We start from the raw sequence: 22,676 nt of genomic DNA, 5'->3' as shown, positions 1-22,676 counted from the left end.
AGCTGTCGTGCTGTGACGGTTCCACCTGAAGACGGAGGCTTGTATTACCTCCGAAACTTTGTGATTTTTATTTTATTTTTATTTTACTTTTATTAATTTTTATTTCATTTTTTTAGCTACGTGACTTTACCGAAAAAACCTACAAATATGAATCCTTGCAGTCACGAAAGCTTCAAATCTAGAACATGACAGTCTAGTTGACCCGGGTGGACACGTGACCAGTTAAGGCAACGGACGGGCCCCCGAGGAGAGTCACGTGATGGAACCGAGGTTCTTCGGGAAGGTTCTGGAAGGGAGGCGTGGCCATGGCTGGAGCCGGCCACGCCGGAGAGAATATAAGCTGAGTCTTCAAGCACGTGGTCCGGACAGTGTGATGTTAGCCCCGGTCCATGTTAGCAGTTGTTACGTAGTTAGCCAGGGTGGTCACCAGCCTAGGTCGTTGTGTTAAGTTGTCCTGTTGTGTTCAAGAATAAAATAGGCTGCCTCCGAGTTGAATAGTGCGTCTTAGTTGAACCCACTACATTAGTAACGAGTAGCAGCACCTATGAAGGTCAATACTGTGGCACACGAGGGGGTGAATGGTCAGCAACCACGCCTGGCCACTTTTGTCTCCCCAGTGGTGATGTTTACTACACAACGTGCCAGGTACTCATTTGAGGCTGAGTATATCTACGGGAGGAGGCCCAGAACCGGTTAGAGATAATTGTCACTGGTGTTAGTGTCCGTGCGCGGAAATCAAACTGTGATTGTAGCAAGGTTCATAGCGCAGTGTAGCGCTCACCGCTGCACCACCGCTCCCCATTTCTACACTTTTCACCACCAACATCAAGTGACCTGCTATTCAGAGACTCAACTGGGATGAACCCATTCACATTACTTTGAGTATAGAGATGGGGGGAGGGAATTATGGATTTTAACCAACGTACTTTGAACCCAGGATCTCAGTGCTCTGACTCCCTCGCCTGGTATACAGGAGGTCGTGGGTTCGATCTCGACCCTGACGACGCAGTGGCTAGGAGATGTTAACTACCCTTGCCTGGCATACAGGGAGTCCTGAGTTCGATCCCGATCCTGTCGACGTCTGCTGAACATTTGGAGTTTGCTTCTCTCTCTCTCTCTTTCCACGTGGTCGCATGGATATTTTTTTCTGGCCCTGCGGTTTTTTTGCTCCACATTTAGAATACACATCACGGCCTTTAGAGGATTTGGCTGCTTTAAAATTCCACGTGACGATGATAAGCCCACGTCGTTGAGCTATCATCTGTGATGGCCAGGTCACTTCTGAAAAAAAGAGCTACTATAGAGCTCAGTGAGGCCATACCTGGTAAAATTTTAATATCGATTTAAAGCTTTCGTGACTGCAGGGATTTATCTTCTTGGTTCTTTCGGTAAAGTCACGTAGAAAGAAAATAATAAAATAATAAATATAAAACATGATAAAATCATTCTCACGACGTTTCGGCCACAACGCAAGCAGCCGTCTTCAGGTGGAGAACAGGTCTGTCGAGAAGGCAGAGTCTGAATGGCACGCCCCAGGCTTGGAGCGACTATTTAAGCTGCTGGGATGGAGGGGCGAAGAGCGTCTTGACAAAATAATTTGCATATCAAGAGGAATTTAGCACATTTATGGAAAATGCAGATATGCGATTAGTACTACTTGTGAAATGCGTAGGAGGTTTGGCGAGGGGTTTAAAATCATTATGCCCATGCATAATGCAGGATTAGCAGTATCAAAGGGAGAGAGTAAGGTTAGAATTAATAAAGGGAAGGAATGTTAATAATATGGCGCCGCAGCAACTAATATGCTTATAGACTTTACATTGTAATATTACACTATGTATTATTCTACCCAACCAACTGTATACCACACTGCTATATATTCACTATAAAATTACAATACTATATATTACCTTATACATTGTATTAAACATTACACTTTAATACTATGTATTATTATACAATATGCTATACACTATACCATTGACCGTCGCGTGAAAGGTACTAAGAGGAAGCAACGAAATATGTCAATTGGAGAGTGGTGGTAGGAAGCTTGCAGCGGAGCAAAGAATCCATTCCCTGTGGAGAATACAAGATATATAGTCAATGCCAGTGAGTGGACTGCGGTCTGAAAGTCACCGTAAACGTGAACACAATCAGTTAAGATCCGAAATGGTTTATTACGTCCTTCCAATGATTGCTGAGCCAGAATCCATCTTCTCGGTTGAAATTGTCTCTGTGTTTGTATATGTGGATCGCCTCATGAACGAATCTCTCATGGTAGCCAGATGGCTTGCAGAGAACCTCTGTCTTGGAGAAGTCAATATCATGTGAGCCCACTGAATTGTAACAGTGATCTGCCATCTCAGGAGTAACTGACAAATTAGCCCGTGTTTTGCAAAAGCAAAAAATTACAGTCAGATTTGGTACAGTACACACAATTTAACAACTAGTAACTTGCACTAAAGACGAATTACCTAAATTATCAACAGAAGGTATATATCAGATTAATTGTTTATGTGGCAGATGCTATGTTGGACAGACAGGGCGTAACATTAGTGTAAGACTAAAAGAACACCAGAGAAATATTAAACTATCGCAAACACAACTGTCGGCAGTGGCAGAACATGCTTGCCAACAGGGACACTCAATTGATTTTGACAACGTTGAAGTGTTGTGTAAAACTACTTACTACTGGCAAAGACTAATTAGAGAATCCATTGAAATTGAGAGAAACAGAAATAACTTTAATCGCTCAGACAGCTACAGGCTTAGTGCGGCCTGGAAGCGTATTATTAAATAAGATGCATTACAAATCCTTATAGGGGAAACAAACACTAACTGATTACTAACGTAGCATAATCACAATAAAACACATTCCAAATGATTACTAATCTACAACTCGCATCGTAACAACTGCCTGATTACTAATCTAGTATATAATTACAATAACCCCCCCCCCCCTCAAATCGTTGCACCTGATGAGTTAATGAGTTAATGATGACGTCACCCTGCTGCTGCTGCTCTATATAAGAACGGGAGACAGAGCAGAGCCTCACCATTCTGGCGAATTGCCCGATGATGCTGGATGCAATTACCAGCGAAACGTCGTACTCAAATTGTAAATGTTGTGGTTTCATGCTTCAACACACCGGTGAGCTAAAGCAGTGAACTATTTGTCTTTTGTCAACGTGACACTTTTTTACTGATTGGCCGTGTCGGGTGGTGGAGGGTTATGACACATTTATAAATAACGCGATCTAAACCCAAAAATGTTGATTATGAGTATAACATAAGTATACCACGTTTGCAGTCGATACCACATTGGGAAGTGGGTTCAAATTGTGTTACAATATTTGAGGATACGACAACAACAACAACGACAACAACAGACAGAGTGAGTTAAATAAAAGCGTGTAATAATAAAAAAGAGCCGCATAGCACAGTTGGGCCTTGCACTTGGTAAAAAAGTAAAATACTTTAGTTAAGGGTTGCGTGAATCGACAATTTTCCATCCTGAGATTCAGAGCAAGTGTAGTGGTCTTCACGTTAGCGGGCGCGTGTTCACCCTGTACACTGAACCTATTGGTCATCGTTCATTCAAAGAGTTTGCCCGCAAAATTTAGAATGGTTCTTTGTGTCACATGGCACCATTACGTGTAAAGTCAGCACACAATGGAGGGTGGGGTGCACCCGTGATAGGGAAAGAGGGTAATGAAAATTAGAGACACACGCAACAAACAAGGTGTCCATCCTCTTAGTTTTTTCGGTAAAGTCACGTAGATAAAAAATGAAATTAAAATTAATAAAATAAAATAATAAAAATCACGATGTTTCGGAGGCAACACAAGTCTCCGTCATCAGGTGGGACCGTCACAGCCAGATTTGCTGTATCAAGTGAGGCAGGGATTCCAAGATGCAAGTTCTTAAATACAAGTTAAGGGGGAGGAGAGGGGGGGGGAGCTTATCAGAATGTGGTAGCCAATGAATGGAACGTATTGGGAGGGGGGGCGGGCTAAAAGAGAGCACGAGGTGTAAGTAGACGTAGACGTGGATGTGTTTGTGCGCAAGACCCGGCTACCCGTACCGGTATCGGGTAGGGTACGGGTACGGGTACCAGATTGTGACCTCTGGGATGAAGCCATGTTGCAGGTCCGGGTGAGTTGATTCTAGGAACTTGAATTGTGAGAAGAGACAAGACGTTGGGAAATGAGTGACAAACGGTGACTCACCAGTAACTCACGGCCTACCCGTACCCGGCCGCACCAGGGTCGCAAACGGGTACCCGTTTGCGACCCTGGTGCGGCCGGGTACGGGTACAGGTAAGGAATCAAAACCCGTTTGCGACCTCTGGTGTGTAGGCTGGTTGGGCAGGGTGAGCTGTGTATTTATTTACTGTCCTGTCGAATTGTTTCCAGACTTCCCTGGGAATCTGCTGGTTATTGATTCCAATGCCCCACATAGCAAATTTCAATAATGGAGCAAGTTTCGAAAATGTATTTATTACGATTATTATGTTACCGGGTAAGGCCCCCTGAGCTATTTAGCCCTTTTTCAGAAGTGACCTGGCAATCACAAATGATAACCCAACGAAGTGGCATATCACGTGGAAATGTAAATCAGCCAAATAACTCTAAAACACACTTGTCTAAATTTGGAGGGGAAACCGGAGGCCCCGAGAAAAATCCATGCGACCACGGGGAGAGAGAACACGCAAACTCCAAACAGAGAGCAGTCATCAGGGTCTGCGTCGAACCCCGCGACCTCCTGTATACCATCTTCTTGGTTCTTTCGGTAAAGTCACTTAGAAGGGAAATAATAAAATAATAAAAATTAAACATAATAAGATAATTCTCACGACGTTTCAGCCATAACGCAAGCAGCCGTCCTCAGGTGAAGAACAGGTCTGTCGGAAAGACAGCGTCTGAATGAACACCACCAAGCTTGGCAGCGTATATTTAAGCTGGGTTAAGCTATACCAGGCGATGTAATTGACAATATTAGCCACCATGACACCCTGGATCGTTCAGGATCCCCTCCTGCTCCACGCACAAACAAGGGAACAAGTAGGGCTCATGTTTATTGCTCCCGATGAAACAGCGCCTCTGTGGACTTATCAGCAGACACACGCATCTTGGTGTCAGGATCAAATGCAAGGACACCACCACATGACATTTTCGACATCAGTTTGCGACCACGGCGACAGGGTTTCTCGAATGCTTGCGAACTACCACAGTCCCATCTTTCTACCTTGACCAGTCCTCCCGCACTCGAATACAAATGAGGATGCATGCCCGCACGAGCCCGATGGTCGGTAAAACATGGCCGGCGTGATGTAGATAGCGCGAACCGTCACTCCAATCATCAGGAGAGTGCAGTTTGTTCACCGTCTGATTTGCGTTTGAGGTGGGGAGGCGACTGATTAATCCGGCGAGAACGAGGCAAATCCAAAACCGACTCAATTACGAACCGGACGTAGTGACTCGGCAGTGAGCGGAAACCGTGTAGACCAAAACACACGAAAAATTATATTCTTAGGTTTTTTTCGGTAAAGTCACGTAGGTAAAAAATTACTTGATGCAGCAATCGTTGCTGTGACGGTTCCACCTGAAGACGGAAGCTTGTGTTGCCTCCGAAACGTCGTGATTTTTATTTTATTTTTATTTTACTTTTATTAATTTTAATTTTAATTTTTTGCCCACGTGACTTTACCGAAAAAACCTAAGAATATGAATCCTTGCAGTCACGAAAGCTTCAAATCTAGAAAAATTATCCCGTCTGACCGCAATTATTTCTCACTTTCTAATGATGATGCTTATTTCCCTCCTTCTTCCCTCGCTTTCCCTCCTTGCCATGCTCCTCGGATGAGGAGGTATCCCCGTGTTTCTTCTTCTTCTCGGGCACGGGAGGGGGGTTCGTGACCCTTCCTGCGAAGAGCAGAGCCCCCGTCTCGTCGTCTCTGATGAGGAAGACGAACGGTCTGTCCACCTTCAGCTCCTCGGGAAGCCGGGCGGACGTGAGACTGATCATTATCCCCGTGGCGGCCGCGGCCTTGACTCCCTCCTCGTTCAGGGTCATGGTGGCACGGTGGATGACCTTGGAGACACGGATAGGAGTGTCCGAGATCTTGCTGAGGTCCGGAGCATTGAAGAGATCTCCAAGACCTAGGTCATGGGTGGGAGGGAGGAGGAGGCACACAGAGAGGGGTCAGAAGCTTTCAGGGAAGAATTGAGGATTCTTTTTCATCATTATCATCATCTACACCTCCAGTCTTTGTCTAAGGTTTTCCCCTCACCTACTTATCCCATATCTTCCCCCCTTTATTCAGTTCGTTACGGGCGTGTCTTCGCTCAAACAGCGTTCTTTGCAAGAGCATTTGAGTGAAGACAGATTCGTAAAGACGGGAAAAGGGGGCATACGTTTTAAGAAAACAATTGAGGGTCCATCATGGGACCTCCTTTGCCAGTACCTCAATTGATAATAGGTTTTTCCCCTTTTTTGGCAACAAAACAGGTGTTAAGATAATAAATCAACAAGCTGAAACTTTTTACAAGGAATCATGTCTGCATTAACCACAATACTTGTGGTCAGAATGCAAACAAAAAATACACTCTGATAACACTGGTCAACAAAAAATAATAATTCTGGCCTGGACTTTTGCAGCTGTTTTAGACTAATTTCAGGGTGCTGATTCCAAATCTGATCTCAGATTTGCTCTATCACATCTCATTTTATGCAATTGGCATACCCCATTTTCATTGATTTTACCCAAAATTAACTCTGTCACTTATGATTGCAAGTTGTTGCGAGTCAGTGACTGTTTTAGTGTTAAATATGGTGCTGTATTTTTAGGATAGTGTGTTTATAATATAATTTTATGTAGATATCCACATTTATTTAATATTTTTATTCTACAGTTTTTATTGAATATGCAATATTTGATATCTCAAAAAACTGATGTGATAGACAAAAACTGATGCCAGATTTGATTTCAGCACCCCAAAATCACCTTAAAACCGTTGGAATACCCTATGCCAGAAAAACTGTGTTGACCAGTGTAATAAATGCGTTGTCCTTGAAACTAATTGGTCCACACCAGAGACGGTGTCTAACACCGTTTGACACGAGGCTCAAAAGAAAGCTCTCTCAAACACGAAAAGCGGTTCTAAAGAAATTAGATTTAAATGTAGATGACTTAAAAGTGCACAGCTCTAGTAGCTTCCTAATGTCATAAGGAAGAGCGTTCCAGACGGCGGCAGAAGCAGCGCATCTGAAAGCGCCGGATGCAGTGACCGGTCTTTGTTCAATGGTTCGCCAAAAAATGCTGCTGCTGCTGCTGCTGGGAGGATGGATCGGAGTTTTGCGTGACGGTTTGCGATCTGGCAGAGGCTGTAAAAAAGAAAACCACCCGGATTCAGGTTTGAAAAAATCTCAATCCCAAAACCTCACCGATGTCCGTCAGCGTCTGCTTGAGGTTGCTCTCGACGTCCAAGGAAATGAGCGGCAGCTGCAAATTGATCTTCTTCTGCACCAGCGTCTCCTCCACCAGCGTGGTCACGAGCTGGGAGGAGAGCGACGACTCCAGCGCGGACAGGTTGGTGCTCACCGCGTCAGGGACGAACAGCAGCAGACTCGTGTTGCCCTGGAACTGGATTTGGGCGACCTGGGGGTTTGGGGGGGATGAGACTCGCCGGTGAGACGTTGAAAATATCTCTTCTTTCATGGGAACTCCTTTGCCAGTACCCAAATATACTAATAGGGTTTTTCCCCTTTTTTCTGGCAACAAAATTGACACCTTTTGCAAGGAATCATGCTTACATTAACCACAATACTTGCAGTCAAATGCAAACAAAAAACAATACTCTGATCATTTATGCAGGTGTAATATTGTAAATTACGGTGGGAGACCACTTGACGGGTAGCACACTTTATTAACACTTGTCTTTTCCACAATAACACGTGTGGTCACTACAGCTCACGCTACGCGTTCCACCCGGCTACACACACCCGGGCTCTCCAGCCCCATAGCTTCCAGGGGAACCTACAGACCCACCCCAGCTTGGGTATGGGTCACGACCACTGGGTCCCGTGGCCCGGCCCTCACACGGACGTCCGGCCCCGGGTCCCAAGGTCCCGCCTCTGAGCCACACAGGGTCCCGGCCCTTTCAAGGATAGCGGGACTAGGGGTCTCAGGGCCCTATCTCTTCCTCCTCCGTCTTCCGTCTTCACTGGTCACCAACTCCCTGAGCGCCCGCGCGCATCGCCTTTTATAGTCCTCCGCTCCCGGGGAGACGGAGCCTATGTGGACCTCGATGTGAGCACCCACCCTAGTTGACCAATCACCACGCGCTGCCACATTATCCCTTTTCCCAGCTCGTGTCAGCGCACACAACCAATCACCACGCGCTGCCACACGATCCATCACTGTCAGCGCGCGTCACCACTACACAACCAATCACCACGCGCTGCCCCACGATCCCTACTGCCAGCACGTATCACCCCTACACAGGCAATCAGTTTCAAAGACAATGCATAAATTATCAGAGTATTGTTTTTGTTTGCATTTGACTGCAAGTATAGTGGTTAATGTAAGCATGATTCCTTGCAAAAGGTGTCCGTTTTGTTGCCAGAAAAAAGGGGAAACCCCCTATTAGTAAGATCTCTTCTGTTCGTGTGCGTGTGTGTGTATACGTGCGTTTGTGGGGAGCGGTAGTGGGTTGTCGTTGTGGGGAGCGGTAATGGGTTGTAGTTGGTGGTGGTGGCTGCGTAGGTTGTAGAATGTAGATGGTATGCTGGTGGTTGGGTGAGAAATGTTGGTGATTGTGTCGTGAGTGGTGGTGGGTTATGGGAGCAGTAGTGTAACGGTTCGCGCTATGCCGTGCGACGAAACCGCCGATCGAAGTTCAATTCCCGCTCACTGCCGCCAATACCATTGACGAGTATCTGAAGAGGTCCCGGGCATTCCCTAAGTCCACCCAGCTTCAAATGAGTATCTGGTGCAGTGTGTAAACAATGCCGCAAGGGAGACAAAGGATGGCTGAGCGTGGTGTTGACCAACAACTGCCTCCTGTGCCATGCCGGCCTTCATAGGTGCTAACTAACAGCACTTGTCCGAGCAGTTTGTTAAAGGCTATACGGGTGATCTTAATCTTTTCCCATTATTCTTACTACACTCGTTCAGCCAGAAAGTCTCACTTAGTCTAAGTTTTTATGATAGTAATTACGCTTCCTTATCCCAGGAAAATTCTAGAAGGCAAGTCCCCCCTTAACGCGTGGCGTTCACAAGACGCGTTTTCCCTTGAACGCGGTTTTGCTTTCTATGGAACGTTTGTCACTTCGCGTGAGTATAGCGCGAGACAGACTGAGTACTCGCTAGCATGGGACGAACTGACTACTCACTACATTGCGAGTCTAGTGAGTGACAAACGACGTGGGTGTTGGCAGCATTGGTTAGTGATACTAGGAGCTGGTACTGTAATACCATAGTACTATTACTGTAGTACTAGAGTACTCGTTCTGCTGTACTCGTGTGAGCTGTGATACACGGAGTGCCTTTCTCTTCCTCAGTCTATGTTGCGGCATCTTTGTGTATAGAGGGTTATTTCACTCCCTTGTCCTTTTTCATTCGCCATCTCTCTCTCTCCCTCTCACACACGTTGTATATAAATAAACGATAGTCACACGTTGCATACTTTTTTCTAAATACGATATAAAACACAACACATTTAGCAAGAAAGAAACATTTAAAACAAGTGTACAGTACTGTCAAATTATAACGATAGTTAATGGAATGGCACCCCCACTTGAAAAGTAATCTGTACATTTCAAAGCGTAATGTACGTGTGTGCGCGTGTGCGTGTGTTTGCGAGTGTCTCAGACCGTGACTGGCAGGCTGGGGTGTCTCCCCTTCTTCACGGGGTAATCACTGGCAAACATGGTGGGGACCTGCGTCTCGTTGGTTGGACTCAGGTGGAACGGCCTCGGACTCGTAGACTCAACCTGGAAAGGATTCAGCCACTTACCTGTCCAGGTAAGAGAGTGGTAAAGGGGGGTGGGGTCGAGGGGGGGGGACCAGGTCAATCCGTGGAGTTATGTATACAGACAGGCCTCGACTTACAAACACCCGACTTACGATCGTCTGCACTGACGAACCAGCTTCCATTAGAAATATATATATATTTTTAACGGTGACAAAGCGCGAACTCGCACAGGCAAACTGAACTGCGGAACTATTTTGTTCAGCGGAGCGATCCTCCTCGACATTTAATGAGTCAGCCTCGTGCACGTGTGTGTGTATATCCCACCGTGTGTCTGTTTGTGGGGAGCCATAGTGCAATGGTTAGCGATCCAAGTTTGATTCCCGCTCACGACCAAAACCAGTGACGATTATCTCAATGGGTTTTGGGCCTCCCGACTCAGCTTCAAATGAGTACCTAGTGCGATGTGTGGAAATGTACATTTGAGAAACAAAGGCTGTTGGGCATGCTGCTGTCCACCCACCCCCTTGTGTGCTGTGCCGGCTTTGATCGGTGCTCGCTAACAACACTTTCCCCAACAACCTGTGAAGGATATACAGGGGATCTTTGTCTTGCATGTGTGCATGTGTTCCCCTGTGTGTGTGTTTGTCTTGTCATTTCGGGCTGTGCTCGTGGTTTATGATAGCCAAGGCGGCCATTTTGTCATCTCAGGCTGTGCTTGTGGTTTATGATAGCAAAGGCGGCCATTTTGTCATCTCGGGCTGTGCTTGTGGTTTATGATAGCCAAGGCGGCCATTTTGTCATCTCGGGCTGTGCTTGTGGTTTATGATAGCCAAGGCGGCCATTTTATCATCTCAGGCTGTACTCGTGGGTTATGATAGCCAAGGCGGCCATTTTGTCATCTCAGGCTGTGCTCGTGGGTTATGATAGCCAAAGCGGCCATTTTGTCATCTCAGGCTGTGCTCGTGGGTTATGATAGCCAAGGCAGCCATTTTGTCATCTCAGGCTGTACTCGTGGGATATGATAGCCAAGGCGGCCATTTTACCATCTCAGGCTGTGCTCGTGGGTTATGATAGCCAAGGCGGCCATTTTGTCATCTCAGGCTGTGCTCGTGGTTTATGATAGCCAAGGCGTTCCTTTTGTTCCTCGGTCTGCCTTACCCTTGAAGAAAATGGCGCTCACAATAAAGAGCTGCAGATCGGCGGGAAGCTCTTTGATGAGGTCTGGGATGTGTCCTTCCGTCTTTTCGGCCACCCACTTATTTATCAGTGCCACGTCTTCCTTCACGTTCCCGATCAAGTTCTGCGGTTTGGCTTTGTGGTACTTCTCCACCGCGTCGAGAAATTGCTGCTTGATTTTGGCATCTGGTGGAAAAATTTTGATCGAGAAACAACAAGGCAAATCAAACCTGTAAAGTGAGTGCCCATGTTCTAGATGGACTTTGATTAAAACTCTGGACGAGAAGAAATTTCATCTCATATTCTTGGTTCTTTTGGTAAAGTCATGGACTCGTCCATCTGAACAACTGCCGAAAGCGCTGTCAGTGATGCTAACGTTAAGAAAAACCGCCACTTTATTCAAATTTTCTTGCTGTGTTTTCACACCTGATGATGATTGCTTGTGTTGCAGTCGAAACGTCTTGAGAATTTTATTGTTACATATTATTATTATTTTATTGTTTCCCTTCTACGTGACTTTGCCGAAAGAACCAAGAATATGAATCCATGCAGTCATGAAAGCTTTAAATCAAAATTGGATCTCGTTCTGGATTTATGAGCCACTGCCATTATCTCTGAGCAATTATAAATGTTCACGTGTCTTACATGAACATACAATGTCCATGGAGAGCTGTAGCACAGTGGTTAGTGCACTGTGTTACGAACCCTGCGAGTTGAGTTTGAATCCCTGTCACAGCTAACATCAGTTGTGAGTGATATCTGAACTTGCCTGAATGGTGAAGTGTTAACTATCCAGCAACCGCCCATGGGGCCAACACTGCATTGAGAGGACTCATACATCAGTGGATTCAACAATGGCCAAATAATATAAGAGTAATCAGAAGCAGGCTTCTGCTTTCTATTGGTTCTTTCTAGAGGATTAACTCTTCACCCCCTTAGAAAAACATATTTAGACGAATGTTAGATTCAGGGGGAAAAAATTCATAGCCGAAGTAAAAAAGAGACAAATGTTAAAGATTTAGTTTCCAAGATTTTTGGCTTTGCAAGGATGGACTCCACTACATTTGTGCTACATCTGAGCTCTCTAAGCCCTTTTAGAACATTTTTCTAAATTAATTACAGCAGTCACCAGAGGTCGCAACCTGGTACCCGATATCCGTACCCGACCCGATACCCGGCTACCCGTACCCGGCCGGGTACGGGTACCCGTTTGCGACCCTGGTGCGGCCGGGTACGGGTAGTCCGTGAGTCACCGGTGAGTAACCATTTGTCACTCATTTCCCAACGTCTTGTCTCTTCTCCCAATTCAAGTTCCTAGAATCAACCCACCCACGCCTGCAACATGGCTTCATCCTGTACCCTACCCGTACCCGGCCGGGTATGGGTAGGGTACGGGTACGGCCGGGTACGGGTACGGGTACCCATTTGCGACCTTGGTGCGGCCGGGTACGGGTACGGGTAATGAATCAAAACCCGTTTGCGACCTCTGGCAGTCACTCACCCTTCTCGTCATTTGTGAGTATTATATCTATGCGAGACATTGGAGACGAGGTTGTGACCTTCAACTCGCTACGATCGAGAACACAGTTTAGTCACAGGAGGCTGAATACCCAGATTATAACGCAGGATGTCGGCGGTGCAGGCTCAGTGGCTCTGAGCCCCCGAACCTCCTGGACTTTGTAAGCGATTCCCACATCATCACTAACCTTTGGCGGTGAAGATGCGGGCAGCGATGTTGGTGCTGTCATGGCCATGATGCAGTTTGGAAACCAGAGCTTGGAAAGAGGCCTGGGGATTCGGGTCACGGAGGAATTGTAGACGCAGGGCGTTGGTGAGCTGAGTCTCTGTCTGATGGGCCGTGCCTAAGAGGCTCAGAGTGAGCAGCACGAGACGGGAAGAGAGAGTTCGGGGATTAGTTTCACAATAACGATGGTTGCAGAGTGGGGCTCAAATTAAATGTGAGCCAAAACAATTAACCAGCACGAGTTCATTTAACAACACACAAAGATGCATGTTGCATGTCCAAAAAGCACTCAGCCATGTCCAGACCAGCAGCTCAAAATAACTTAATGCGTGCCCATTTTTGTATTTTAGAACCCCTGACTCATGGAGTTAAGAAAATGTGGCCACCCAACAGACAGTGAAATAAAGACAGAGCTGTCGGCAGAATGCATCTTTACTAGGACCCATCAGGGCAATTTACTACAATAATGAGTCATGAATATCCGTGTGTCCTGCGCGTGACGTCACTCCACGTCGACCAGCCCCCCTCGTTAATAACATTGGTCAATGAAAAAAAAATCTGGCCTGAACTTTTGCAGCTGTTTTAGACTAATTTCAGGGTGCTGATTCCAAATCTGATCTCAGATTTGCTCTATCAAATCTCATTTTTATGTTATCGGCATACCCCATTTTCATTGATTTTACCCGAAATTAACTCTGTCACTTATGATTGCAAGTTGTTGCGAGTCAGTGACTGCTTTAGTGTTAAAATATGGTGCTGTATTTTTAGGATAGTGTGTTTATAATATCATTTTATTTAGATATGCACATTTATTTAATATTTTTCTTTTGCAGTTTTTATTGAAAATGCAATATTTGATATCTCAAAAACCTGATGTGATGGACAAAAACTGATGCCAGATTTGGAATCAGCACCCCAAAATTACATTGAACCAGTTGGAATTCCTTATGCCAGAAAAAGTGTGTTGACCAGTGTTATCATCCTCCACATGGACCCTCCCCCCCTCATTAATAATCATGAGCGGGTGACGTCACTCCACATGGGAGGGGGGCGAGGTGCCTCCTCCCCCCTCCTCAGCATTAACTTACAACCCTCACAACAAAGGCAGAACCCTCACGTCACGCGATCTCCGTCACGCTGTTGAGACATCAAAGTAAAAAGGACGTCGTGATGAACAAGGGATTATAACCTTTAAATGAAATAGGTCTGTGTCACCGCGGCCGTACAAATTGCACACGAATCGATACAATGAATATATCACATCGCGGTCTGCTTTTCGCTTGCAAGTTTCAGATTTACTGCAATACACCCGTCCTTGGACGGGCAAAAGGCCAGTGTCTCATTATTCACTCTTACAGAATTCCACTGGGAGCCCATATATAGAGATGACTTAACTTTATACGAATGAAAACCCCGATATCACTTGCCTAAAGGAAACAACAGTTGACATTTGTGAATATTGGTTTTCCAGCCTGTATCATTTTTTTTTCTGTTGCGATGGAGTTTTTCTTGTCATTTACAAATGTAAATTCCAAGTTCACTCAATAATTATGAATGCGCGTGGCACGATATGCCTAATGAACGACTTAAATAAGACCCCCCTCCGTTTAAAATTGTGAAAGAAATTAAGTATATTTCCTAATTCGCGCAACTTACTCATTTGTGGAGTGTAAGATGATCTCGTTCAGGATGGTCCAGTCACGTACCTGTCAACCCCTTATCACCTTATAAATTGATGTGCATTTTAATGAGATGTGTGCAAACCTGGTGGCCAACTACAAGAAACGTCTGACCTCTGTGATTGCCAGCAAGGGGTTTGCCACCAAGTACTAAGTCATGTTTTGCAGAGGGGTCAAATACTTATTTCCCTCATTAAAATGCAAATCAATGTATAACATTTTTGACATGCGTTTTTCCGGATTTTTTTGTTGCTATTCTGTCTCTCACTGTTAAAATAAACCTACCATTAAAATTATAGACTGATCATTTCTTTGTCAGTGGGCAAACGTACAAAATCAGCAGGGGATCAAATACTTTTTTCCCTCACTGTAAATCTCAACGTTCATCCTACAAAGTCCCATCACAAGGGAGACACACAAATAAAAGAACGCATTTTGTGTGCCCGCATTGCAACGGCTGTGCGCCGTATGGACGTGAAGACGTGGCGCGCTGTGCATTCGTGGAGGTCCCAGTGTGCACGTGTTGTCTGCTGTGTGCACGTGCTGTGGTTGGAGTGTACACGTGCTGTGGTGGGAGTGTGCACGTGCTGTGGTGGGAGTGTGCACGTGCTGTGGTGGGAGTGTACACGTGCTGTGGTGGAGTGTGCACGTTCTGCCTGCTGTGTGCACGTGCTGTGGTTGGAGTGTGCACGTTCTGCCTGCTGTGTGCACGTGCTGTGGTTGGAGTGTGCACGTGTTGTCTGCAGTGTACACGTGCTGTGGTTGGAGTGTACACGTGCTGTGGTGGGAGTGTACACGTGCTGTGGTGGGAGTGTGCACGTTCTGCCTGCTGTGTGCACGTGCTGTGGTTGGAGTGTACACGTGCTGTTGTGGGAGTGTGCACGTGCTGTGGTTGGAGTGTGCACGTTCTGCCTGCTGTGTGCACGTGCTGTGGTTGGAGTGTACACGTGCTGTGGTGGGAGTGTGCACGTGCTGTGGTGGAGTGTGCACGTTCTGCCTGCTGTGTGCACGTGCTGTGGTGGGAGTGTACACGTGCTGTGGTGGAGTGTACACGTGTTGTGGTGGGAGTGTACACGTGCTGTGGTGGGAGTGTACACGTGCTGTGGTGGGAGTGTACACGTGCTGTGGTGGGAGTGTACACGTGCTGTGGTGGAGTGTACACGTGCTGTGGTGGGAGTGTACACGTGCTGTGGTGGGAGTGTACACGTGCTGTGGTTGGAGTGTACACGTGCTGTGGTGGGAGTGTGCACGTGCTGTGGTGGGAGTGTGCACGTGCTGTGGTTGGAGTGTACACGTGCTGTGGTGGGAGTGTACACGTGCTGTGGTGGGAGTGTGCACGTGCTGTGGTGGGAGTGTACACGTGCTGTGGTGGGAGTGTACACGTGCTGTGGTGGGAGTGTACACGTGCTGTGGTGGGAGTGTGCACGTGCTGTGGTGGGAGTGTACACGTGCTGTGGTTGGAGTGTACACGTGCTGTGGTGGGAGTGTACACGTGCTGTGGTGGGAGTGTACACGTGCTGTGGTGGGAGTGTACACGTGCTGTGGTTGGAGTGTACACGTGCTGTGGTGGGAGTGTACACGTGCTGTGGTGGGAGTGTACACGTGCTGTGGTTGGAGTGTACACGTGCTGTGGTGGGAGTGTGCACGTGCTGTGGTTGGAGTGTACACGTGCTGTGGTTGGAGTGTACACGTGCTGTGGTGGGAGTGTGCACGTGCTGTGGTGGGAGTGTGCACGTGCTGTGGTGGAGTGTGCACGTTCTGCCTGCTGTGTGCACGTGCTGTGGTGGGAGTGTACACGTGCTGTGGTGGAGTGTACACGTGTTGTGGTGGGAGTGTACACGTGCTGTGGTTGGAGTGTACACGTGTTGTGGTGGGAGTGTACACGTGCTGTGGTGGGAGTGTACACGTGCTGTGGTGGGAGTGTACACGTGCTGTGGTGGGAGTGTACACGTGCTGTGGTTGGAGTGTACACGTGCTGTGGTGGGAGTGTGCACGTGCTGTGGTGGAGTGTGCACGTTCTGCCTGCTGTGTGCACGTGCTGTGGTGGGAGTGTACACGTGCTGTGGTTGGAGTGCACACGTGCTGTGGTGGGAGTGTGCACGTGCTGTGGTGGGAGTGTGCACATGTTGTCTGCAGGTTCTCATGGGGAAGTGCACAAATCCATCTCTCGATCCTGTGGAAGTCATCACGGGCCAACGCAGCGTCTTTTTTTCTCTGTATCATACCAGAGCTCTGGGCGATGTCTATTTAAAAAAACAAAATGTGTAGGGTCCAGTCTGGTTGCAATCTCATCAGTCTGGAAGGGCAAACGTATGTGTCATAGCAATACAACTGGAGAACGCGCATGCTGCGTATACGACTCTACGTCCAACTTGCAGGTGGACCAAGATCAAAATGATGAACGATTATCGGTGGCTAAGAGCGAGTTCGGTTCCTTTGCAAAGCGGAACAGAATGCAGGGTGAGAAACGAACCGACGTCACAGTAAGAAACGTGAACATCGACAAGAAAAGTGAAACAAGCTGTGACTAAGTGTGGAGTGATTTTGATAGAATTACGAGACAGAAAACTGGAACTCGTAGATTATAAATAGCACGCAAGTTAGAGAGATTATATTCACTGTTAAGAACAACACTGGTCAACACACTTTTTCTGGCATAAGTTATTCCAAGGGTTTGAAGGTAATTTTGGGGTGCTCATTCCAAATCTGGCATCAGTTTTTGTCTATCACATCAGGTTTTTGAGATATCAAATATTGCATTTTCAATAAAACTTCAGAAGAAAAATATTAAATAAATGTGGATATCTACATAAAATTATATTATAAACACACTATCCTAAAAATACAGCACCATATTTTAATACGAAAGCAGTCACTGACTCGCAACAACTTGCAATCATAAGTGACAGAGTTAATTTCGGGTAAAACCTATTAAAATGGGGTATGCCGATAGCATTAAAATGAGATGTGATAGAGCAAATCTGAGATCAGATTTGGAATCAGCACCCTGAAATTAGTCTAGAACAGCTGCAAAAGTCCAGGCCAGAAAAAAATAAAAATTGTTGACCAGTGCAATTAGTGGGCTTGGGGCAGTACACGTCATGGACAGTGCCGGATGAAGCTAGTACGGGCCTGTAGCATATGTTATAAAGAGGCCCTAAATATTACAAAAACACTTGAATTTTCCAACACATACATTTTAAACTTGCATAGTAAAGGATTTTTTTCATTTGCTATACAGCCAGATATTACGACAAATCGCTAGCCTTAAAAGCCCCAGTCGTTCATGAAAGTTGAAGGCGGTGTAGTACTATAGTAATAGAGCAAGTGCAGAAACACTGAACCGGAATTTATATCTTGAAAGCATTTAGCTACTTCTGCTACTCGGATCATCCGGCACTGGTCATGGATAGAATTGACCATGTCCAATGGTCGAGACTCCTCACAGAGTGGCAGCAGAAATAGGAAGGACACCACGAGGAGCTGCATCCGTTATGGAGATGAGTCGATGAGATCGGATCGTGCGCAGGAGCTAAACGGAATGTTAGAGACGTCGCTGTCTGGGGGGAGGCATTCATCCAGCGATGGACTGAGCGTGCCGGGAGCTCCTCTCACCAGCCAGTAGCATCATGAGCGCTGCAGAGGTGGTGAGAGGCGAGAAGAGGATATTCTGGCCCGGTGATGCCTCGCCCAGTTTGTGGAAGAGTTGGAAGCCCAGGTCCGCCTGGGAACTCGCGAGGCGAGACAGCGCGAACGGAGAGATGGCCTGGGAGGGTGAGAGTGAGAGAGAGGGGACTGTGAGGCGTAGTGTGTGGGGAACGGGGAGAAGTGGTGATGGTGAAGGTTATGAGTGTGGTGATGATGGGTTCAAACTTGATGGTGGTGATGATTGAAAAAAATGATGATGATGATGATGATGGTTATGAGTGTGGTGCTGATGGATTCAAAATTGATGGTGGTGTTGATTTTTTTTTAATGTTGGTGAATCTGATTCTCAAAATGGCGATGCTGATGGTGGTGAAAGTTGAACTCCACATTCTCATGACATGATGCAGTTCGCTGCAGACGTGACCTCTTACCGGCTTCGCCGAGACGGGAGGGGCACCCTGTGAGGGAGGGGGGGGAAGGGAAGAGTGGGATCATGAGGCGAGTCGTAGGATCCCCCATTTATCCAAGAGGTCAAACGCCGGCTCGTTACGACAAATGATGCATTGCCTCTGTCGCAAGGGGCGACGTTGATTTACATAAAGCCATTTAGAATACAACAACATTTTAAATTTCGATTTAAAGCTTTCGTGACTGCAGGGATTCATATTATTGGTTCTCTCGGTAAAGTCACGTAGAAGGGAAATTATAAAATAAGAAAAAAAAAATATCATTAAAATGCTCACGACGTTTCGATTGCAACACAAACAATCATCATCAGGTGTGAAAACTACAGCAAGAAGATTTAAGCTGCCTTTCCAACACACCGGTTAGTGCTGTACTAGTGACGAATTGGCCACGTTCTGTTTACTGACAACCCTTACTAGTTGGTTGTGTCGGGTGGTGGCGGGTTTTAACGACACATTTTGTATATTTACGCGATCTAACCCAAAAAAAAACTCTATTATAAACAATATTACATCTGACAAATACAGTCCGTATCTGTGGAAAATTGCTTTACAATAATGAATATGTTTTATTATGTTTTATTTGTATTATTTTATTATTTCCCTTCTACGTGACTTTACCGAAAGAACCAAGACGATGAATCCCTGCAGTCGCGAAAGCTTTAAATCGGAAAATGAATATGTGGTGAAGCACAATCCGCGATAACTCGTGAGATGCGTACGCAGGCTGAGCAAAGACTAAGGCGCGTGGGTAGCATCTAGAATAATCCAGCAGCATCCCATCTTGTGCGATGACGATGATGATGATGCTATGCCGAGGCAGCCGTACAAACCGCTTATTCCTACTCGCGCGAGCTAGATCCGTTCGCTCGATCGCGTTATATTCAATTCGCATCCGCGTTAATAAAAAAAAAACAAGTGTTCCCTCTTGATTTGAAGTTTTGCCTGATGACGATCGCTTGTGTTGCGATCGAAACGTCGTGATTCGTTTTATTTTATTTTATTTCTAACTACTATTATTATTTCTATTATTTATTTTATTTTTTACCTACGTGACTTTACCGAAAAAACCTAAGACTCTGTTAATCACTATTTTGCACGTTTATGATGTTTAACTATTTACAGGAAATAACATTAAGTGTTATGGAAAGGAGATGAGGGAGAGTTGGCAATAACCGACACTGCCTGGAATGTGAGCAGATCATCTGGAGGCAGAGGTAAGGAAAGCGGGAAAACTTAAAAGGTTCAAACGAACACATTTATGACGATCTTGGTGAGCCTAGATTTAATTTTTTTTATTCGCAATCAGTTTCCTTTTTTTAAGAATAATTACATTTATATCGTAGCTTTTCAACAATGATCTCAAAGCGCTGCACAGGACACAGTAGTGGCAGCAGACACTCGGCAAAAGAATACTAACGATATTACAAATAGATCTTCAGAATAAATTTACGAAATAAACCTAAAGTTTAATTAGCGGAAGCGTACGAATAGGTTTTAAGACGCATTTTTAAAATGTTCACAGCCTCAGAGATCCAAATTCGCGAGTTAACTAATGAATAAATTCGACTTATATACCGGATTTTCAACAATGATCTCAAAGCGCTGCACATGACACAGCAAGCATGAAAATAATCAAAATACATTTTAAGAATCCATTTACTCAACGAACTAAACGTTTGACTTGTGGAAGCGTATAACATCGGTTTCATTTTTTTTTAAATGTCCACGGACTCTATAGATGCTCTGATATCTTGTGGAAAGAGCGTTCCATAGCCTGGGGGCTACAGGGGGAAAATCTCGGTCAACTATACATCGAAGCGTCGACCTGGGAATGCAGTGAAGATCTGCATCACAATTGATGGTGGTGGTGGTGATTTAATGATGGTTGATGCTGATTACACTGGTCAACAAAAAAAAAACATGTTTTTCTGGCCTGGACTTTTGCAGCTGTTCTAGACTAATTTCAGGGTGCTGATTCCAAATCTGATCTCAGATTTGCTCTATCACATCTAATTTTTATGCTATCGGCATACCCCATTTTCATTGATTTTACCCGAAATTAACTCTGTCACTTATGATTGCAAGTTGTTGCGAGTCAGTGACTGCTTTAGTGTTAAAATATGGTGCTGTATTTTTAGGATAGTGTGTTTATAATATAATTTTATGTAGATATCCACATTTATTCAATATTTTTTTCTGCAGTTTTTATTGAAAATGCAATATTTAATATCTCAAAAACCTGATGTGATAGACAAAAACTGATGCCAGATTTGGAATCAGCACCCGAAAATTACCTTAAACCGTTGGAATTACCTTATGCCAAAAAAGTGTGTTGACCAGTGTTATCAAAATGGCAATGGTGGTAGTACTCCAATTTTAAAATGCTGTTGATTCTCTCTTCAACACACCGGTGGGCTAAAGAAGTTAATCATTTTGTCGTTTGAAAAAACGTGACACGTTTTTTACTCTTTGGCCGTGTCGGGTGGTGGAGGTTTACGACACATTTATAAATATCACGATCTGACCCAAAAACCTTGATTATGAATCATATTGGTCGCGAAAGCCTCACACGTGTTAAACTGAGTGAAGTTAACTCCACGTTCTTATGACGGGATCCACTTTGCAACAGACATGACCTCTTACCGGCTTCACCGAGATGGGAGGGGCGGCCTGTGAGGTCACGGGGGGGGGGGGGGGGCAGAAGGGAAGGGAGTGGTATCGTGAGGCAAGTCATAGGATCTGCGATTTATCCACGATCTGAAATACCGGGCTCGTTGTGACATATGATGCATTGCCTCTTTCGCAAGGGGGCGAGACGTGATTTACATCAAGCCATTTACAATACAACAGAGTAAAAAACTAAAACACAACTTGAAGATACGTTTTCCCATTTTTTCTGGCAACAAAACAGCTGTGTTAAGATTTTGATTGAAAGCTTTCGTGACTGCAGCAGGGATTCATATTGTTGGTTCTTTCGGTAAAGTCATCACGTAGAAGGGAAATAATAAAATAATAAAAAGATAAAACAATAAATAATATTTTTCGATTTAAAGCTTTCGTGACTGCAGGGATTCATCTTCTTGGTTCTTTCGGTAAAGTCACGTAGAAGGGAAATAATAAAATAATAAAAATAAAACATAATAAAATACAATTCTCACGACGTTTCGGCCACAATGCAAGCAGCCGTCCTCAGGTGAAGAACAGGTCTGTCGGAAAGACAGCGTCATTCACTGACAGCCATTCAGATGCTGTCTTTCCGACAGACCTGTTCTTCATAGACTCACACAGAGACCCATAGACTCGCACAGAGACCCATAGACTCGCACAGAGATCCATAGACTCGCACAGAGACCCATAGACTTGCACAGAGACCCATAGACTCACACAGAGACCCACAGGCTCACACAGACCCACAGACTCACACAGAGACCCACAGACTCACACAGAGACCCATAGACTCACACAGACACCCATAGACTCGCACAGAGACCCATAGACTCATCACACAGAGACCCACAGACTCACACAGAGACTCGTCGATTCACACAGAGACCCACAGACTCACAAAAAGACCCATAGACTCAATCGGTCGTGTCAGATCACAACCGCTCGGCACAGACCCACGATGCTTCACTCACCGGCTTTGTGCGCCCGTGATGGTCCGCGACTCCCAGGGAGAGAATGGCGATGAGGAGTGAGACGAAGAGAGGGGAGAGGCGAGCCATGGTGACGGTCGCTCTACACACACAGGGAAGGCGTGGGATGACAGAGGGACACAGGGAGAGACGGAGTTATTGTAACTGTCCTGGTTTGAGTGTATTGGTTTAGCCATGTTTGTTGTAGTACAGAGTAAGACTGATGGCCTTAATCTAAGTTGTCTTGTGGTTGTTGTTGGTTGTTTGACTTGCATCCCACTGGGATTTTTGCACACAGCGTTGGTGTACGGTGTTTTCACTCAGTCATATATTCACTTTAAGATGTTTTT

General features: G+C 45.6%; 1 protein-coding gene across 1 annotated transcript; it reads right to left on the bottom strand.

The window, feature by feature from the left end:
• Nucleotides 1-4,337: 4,337 nt before the first annotated feature.
• Nucleotides 4,338-22,463, bottom strand: LOC133360853 (pigment epithelium-derived factor-like). Its single transcript, XM_061579756.1, has 9 exons — nt 22,330-22,463; nt 21,335-21,361; nt 18,656-18,682; nt 18,192-18,342; nt 12,860-13,015; nt 11,136-11,339; nt 9,877-10,019; nt 7,447-7,660; nt 4,338-6,161 (listed from the first exon to the last, which is right to left on the bottom strand). The coding sequence occupies exons 1-9, from the start codon at nt 22,414-22,416 to the stop codon at nt 5,800-5,802; spliced, it is 1,371 nt and encodes a 456-aa protein (XP_061435740.1). The 5' UTR covers nt 22,417-22,463; the 3' UTR covers nt 4,338-5,799.
• Between the last annotated feature and the right edge of the window lie 213 nt (nt 22,464-22,676).

This window comes from Lethenteron reissneri, chromosome 69, assembly GCF_015708825.2.
Source record: "Lethenteron reissneri isolate LAM-NWPU_2019-01 chromosome 69, ASM1570882v1, whole genome shotgun sequence".
NCBI lineage: Eukaryota > Metazoa > Chordata > Hyperoartia > Petromyzontiformes > Petromyzontidae > Lethenteron > Lethenteron reissneri.
The sequence above is the reverse complement of the archived record's forward strand: the minus strand, read 5'-3'. Positions and strand labels throughout refer to the sequence as shown.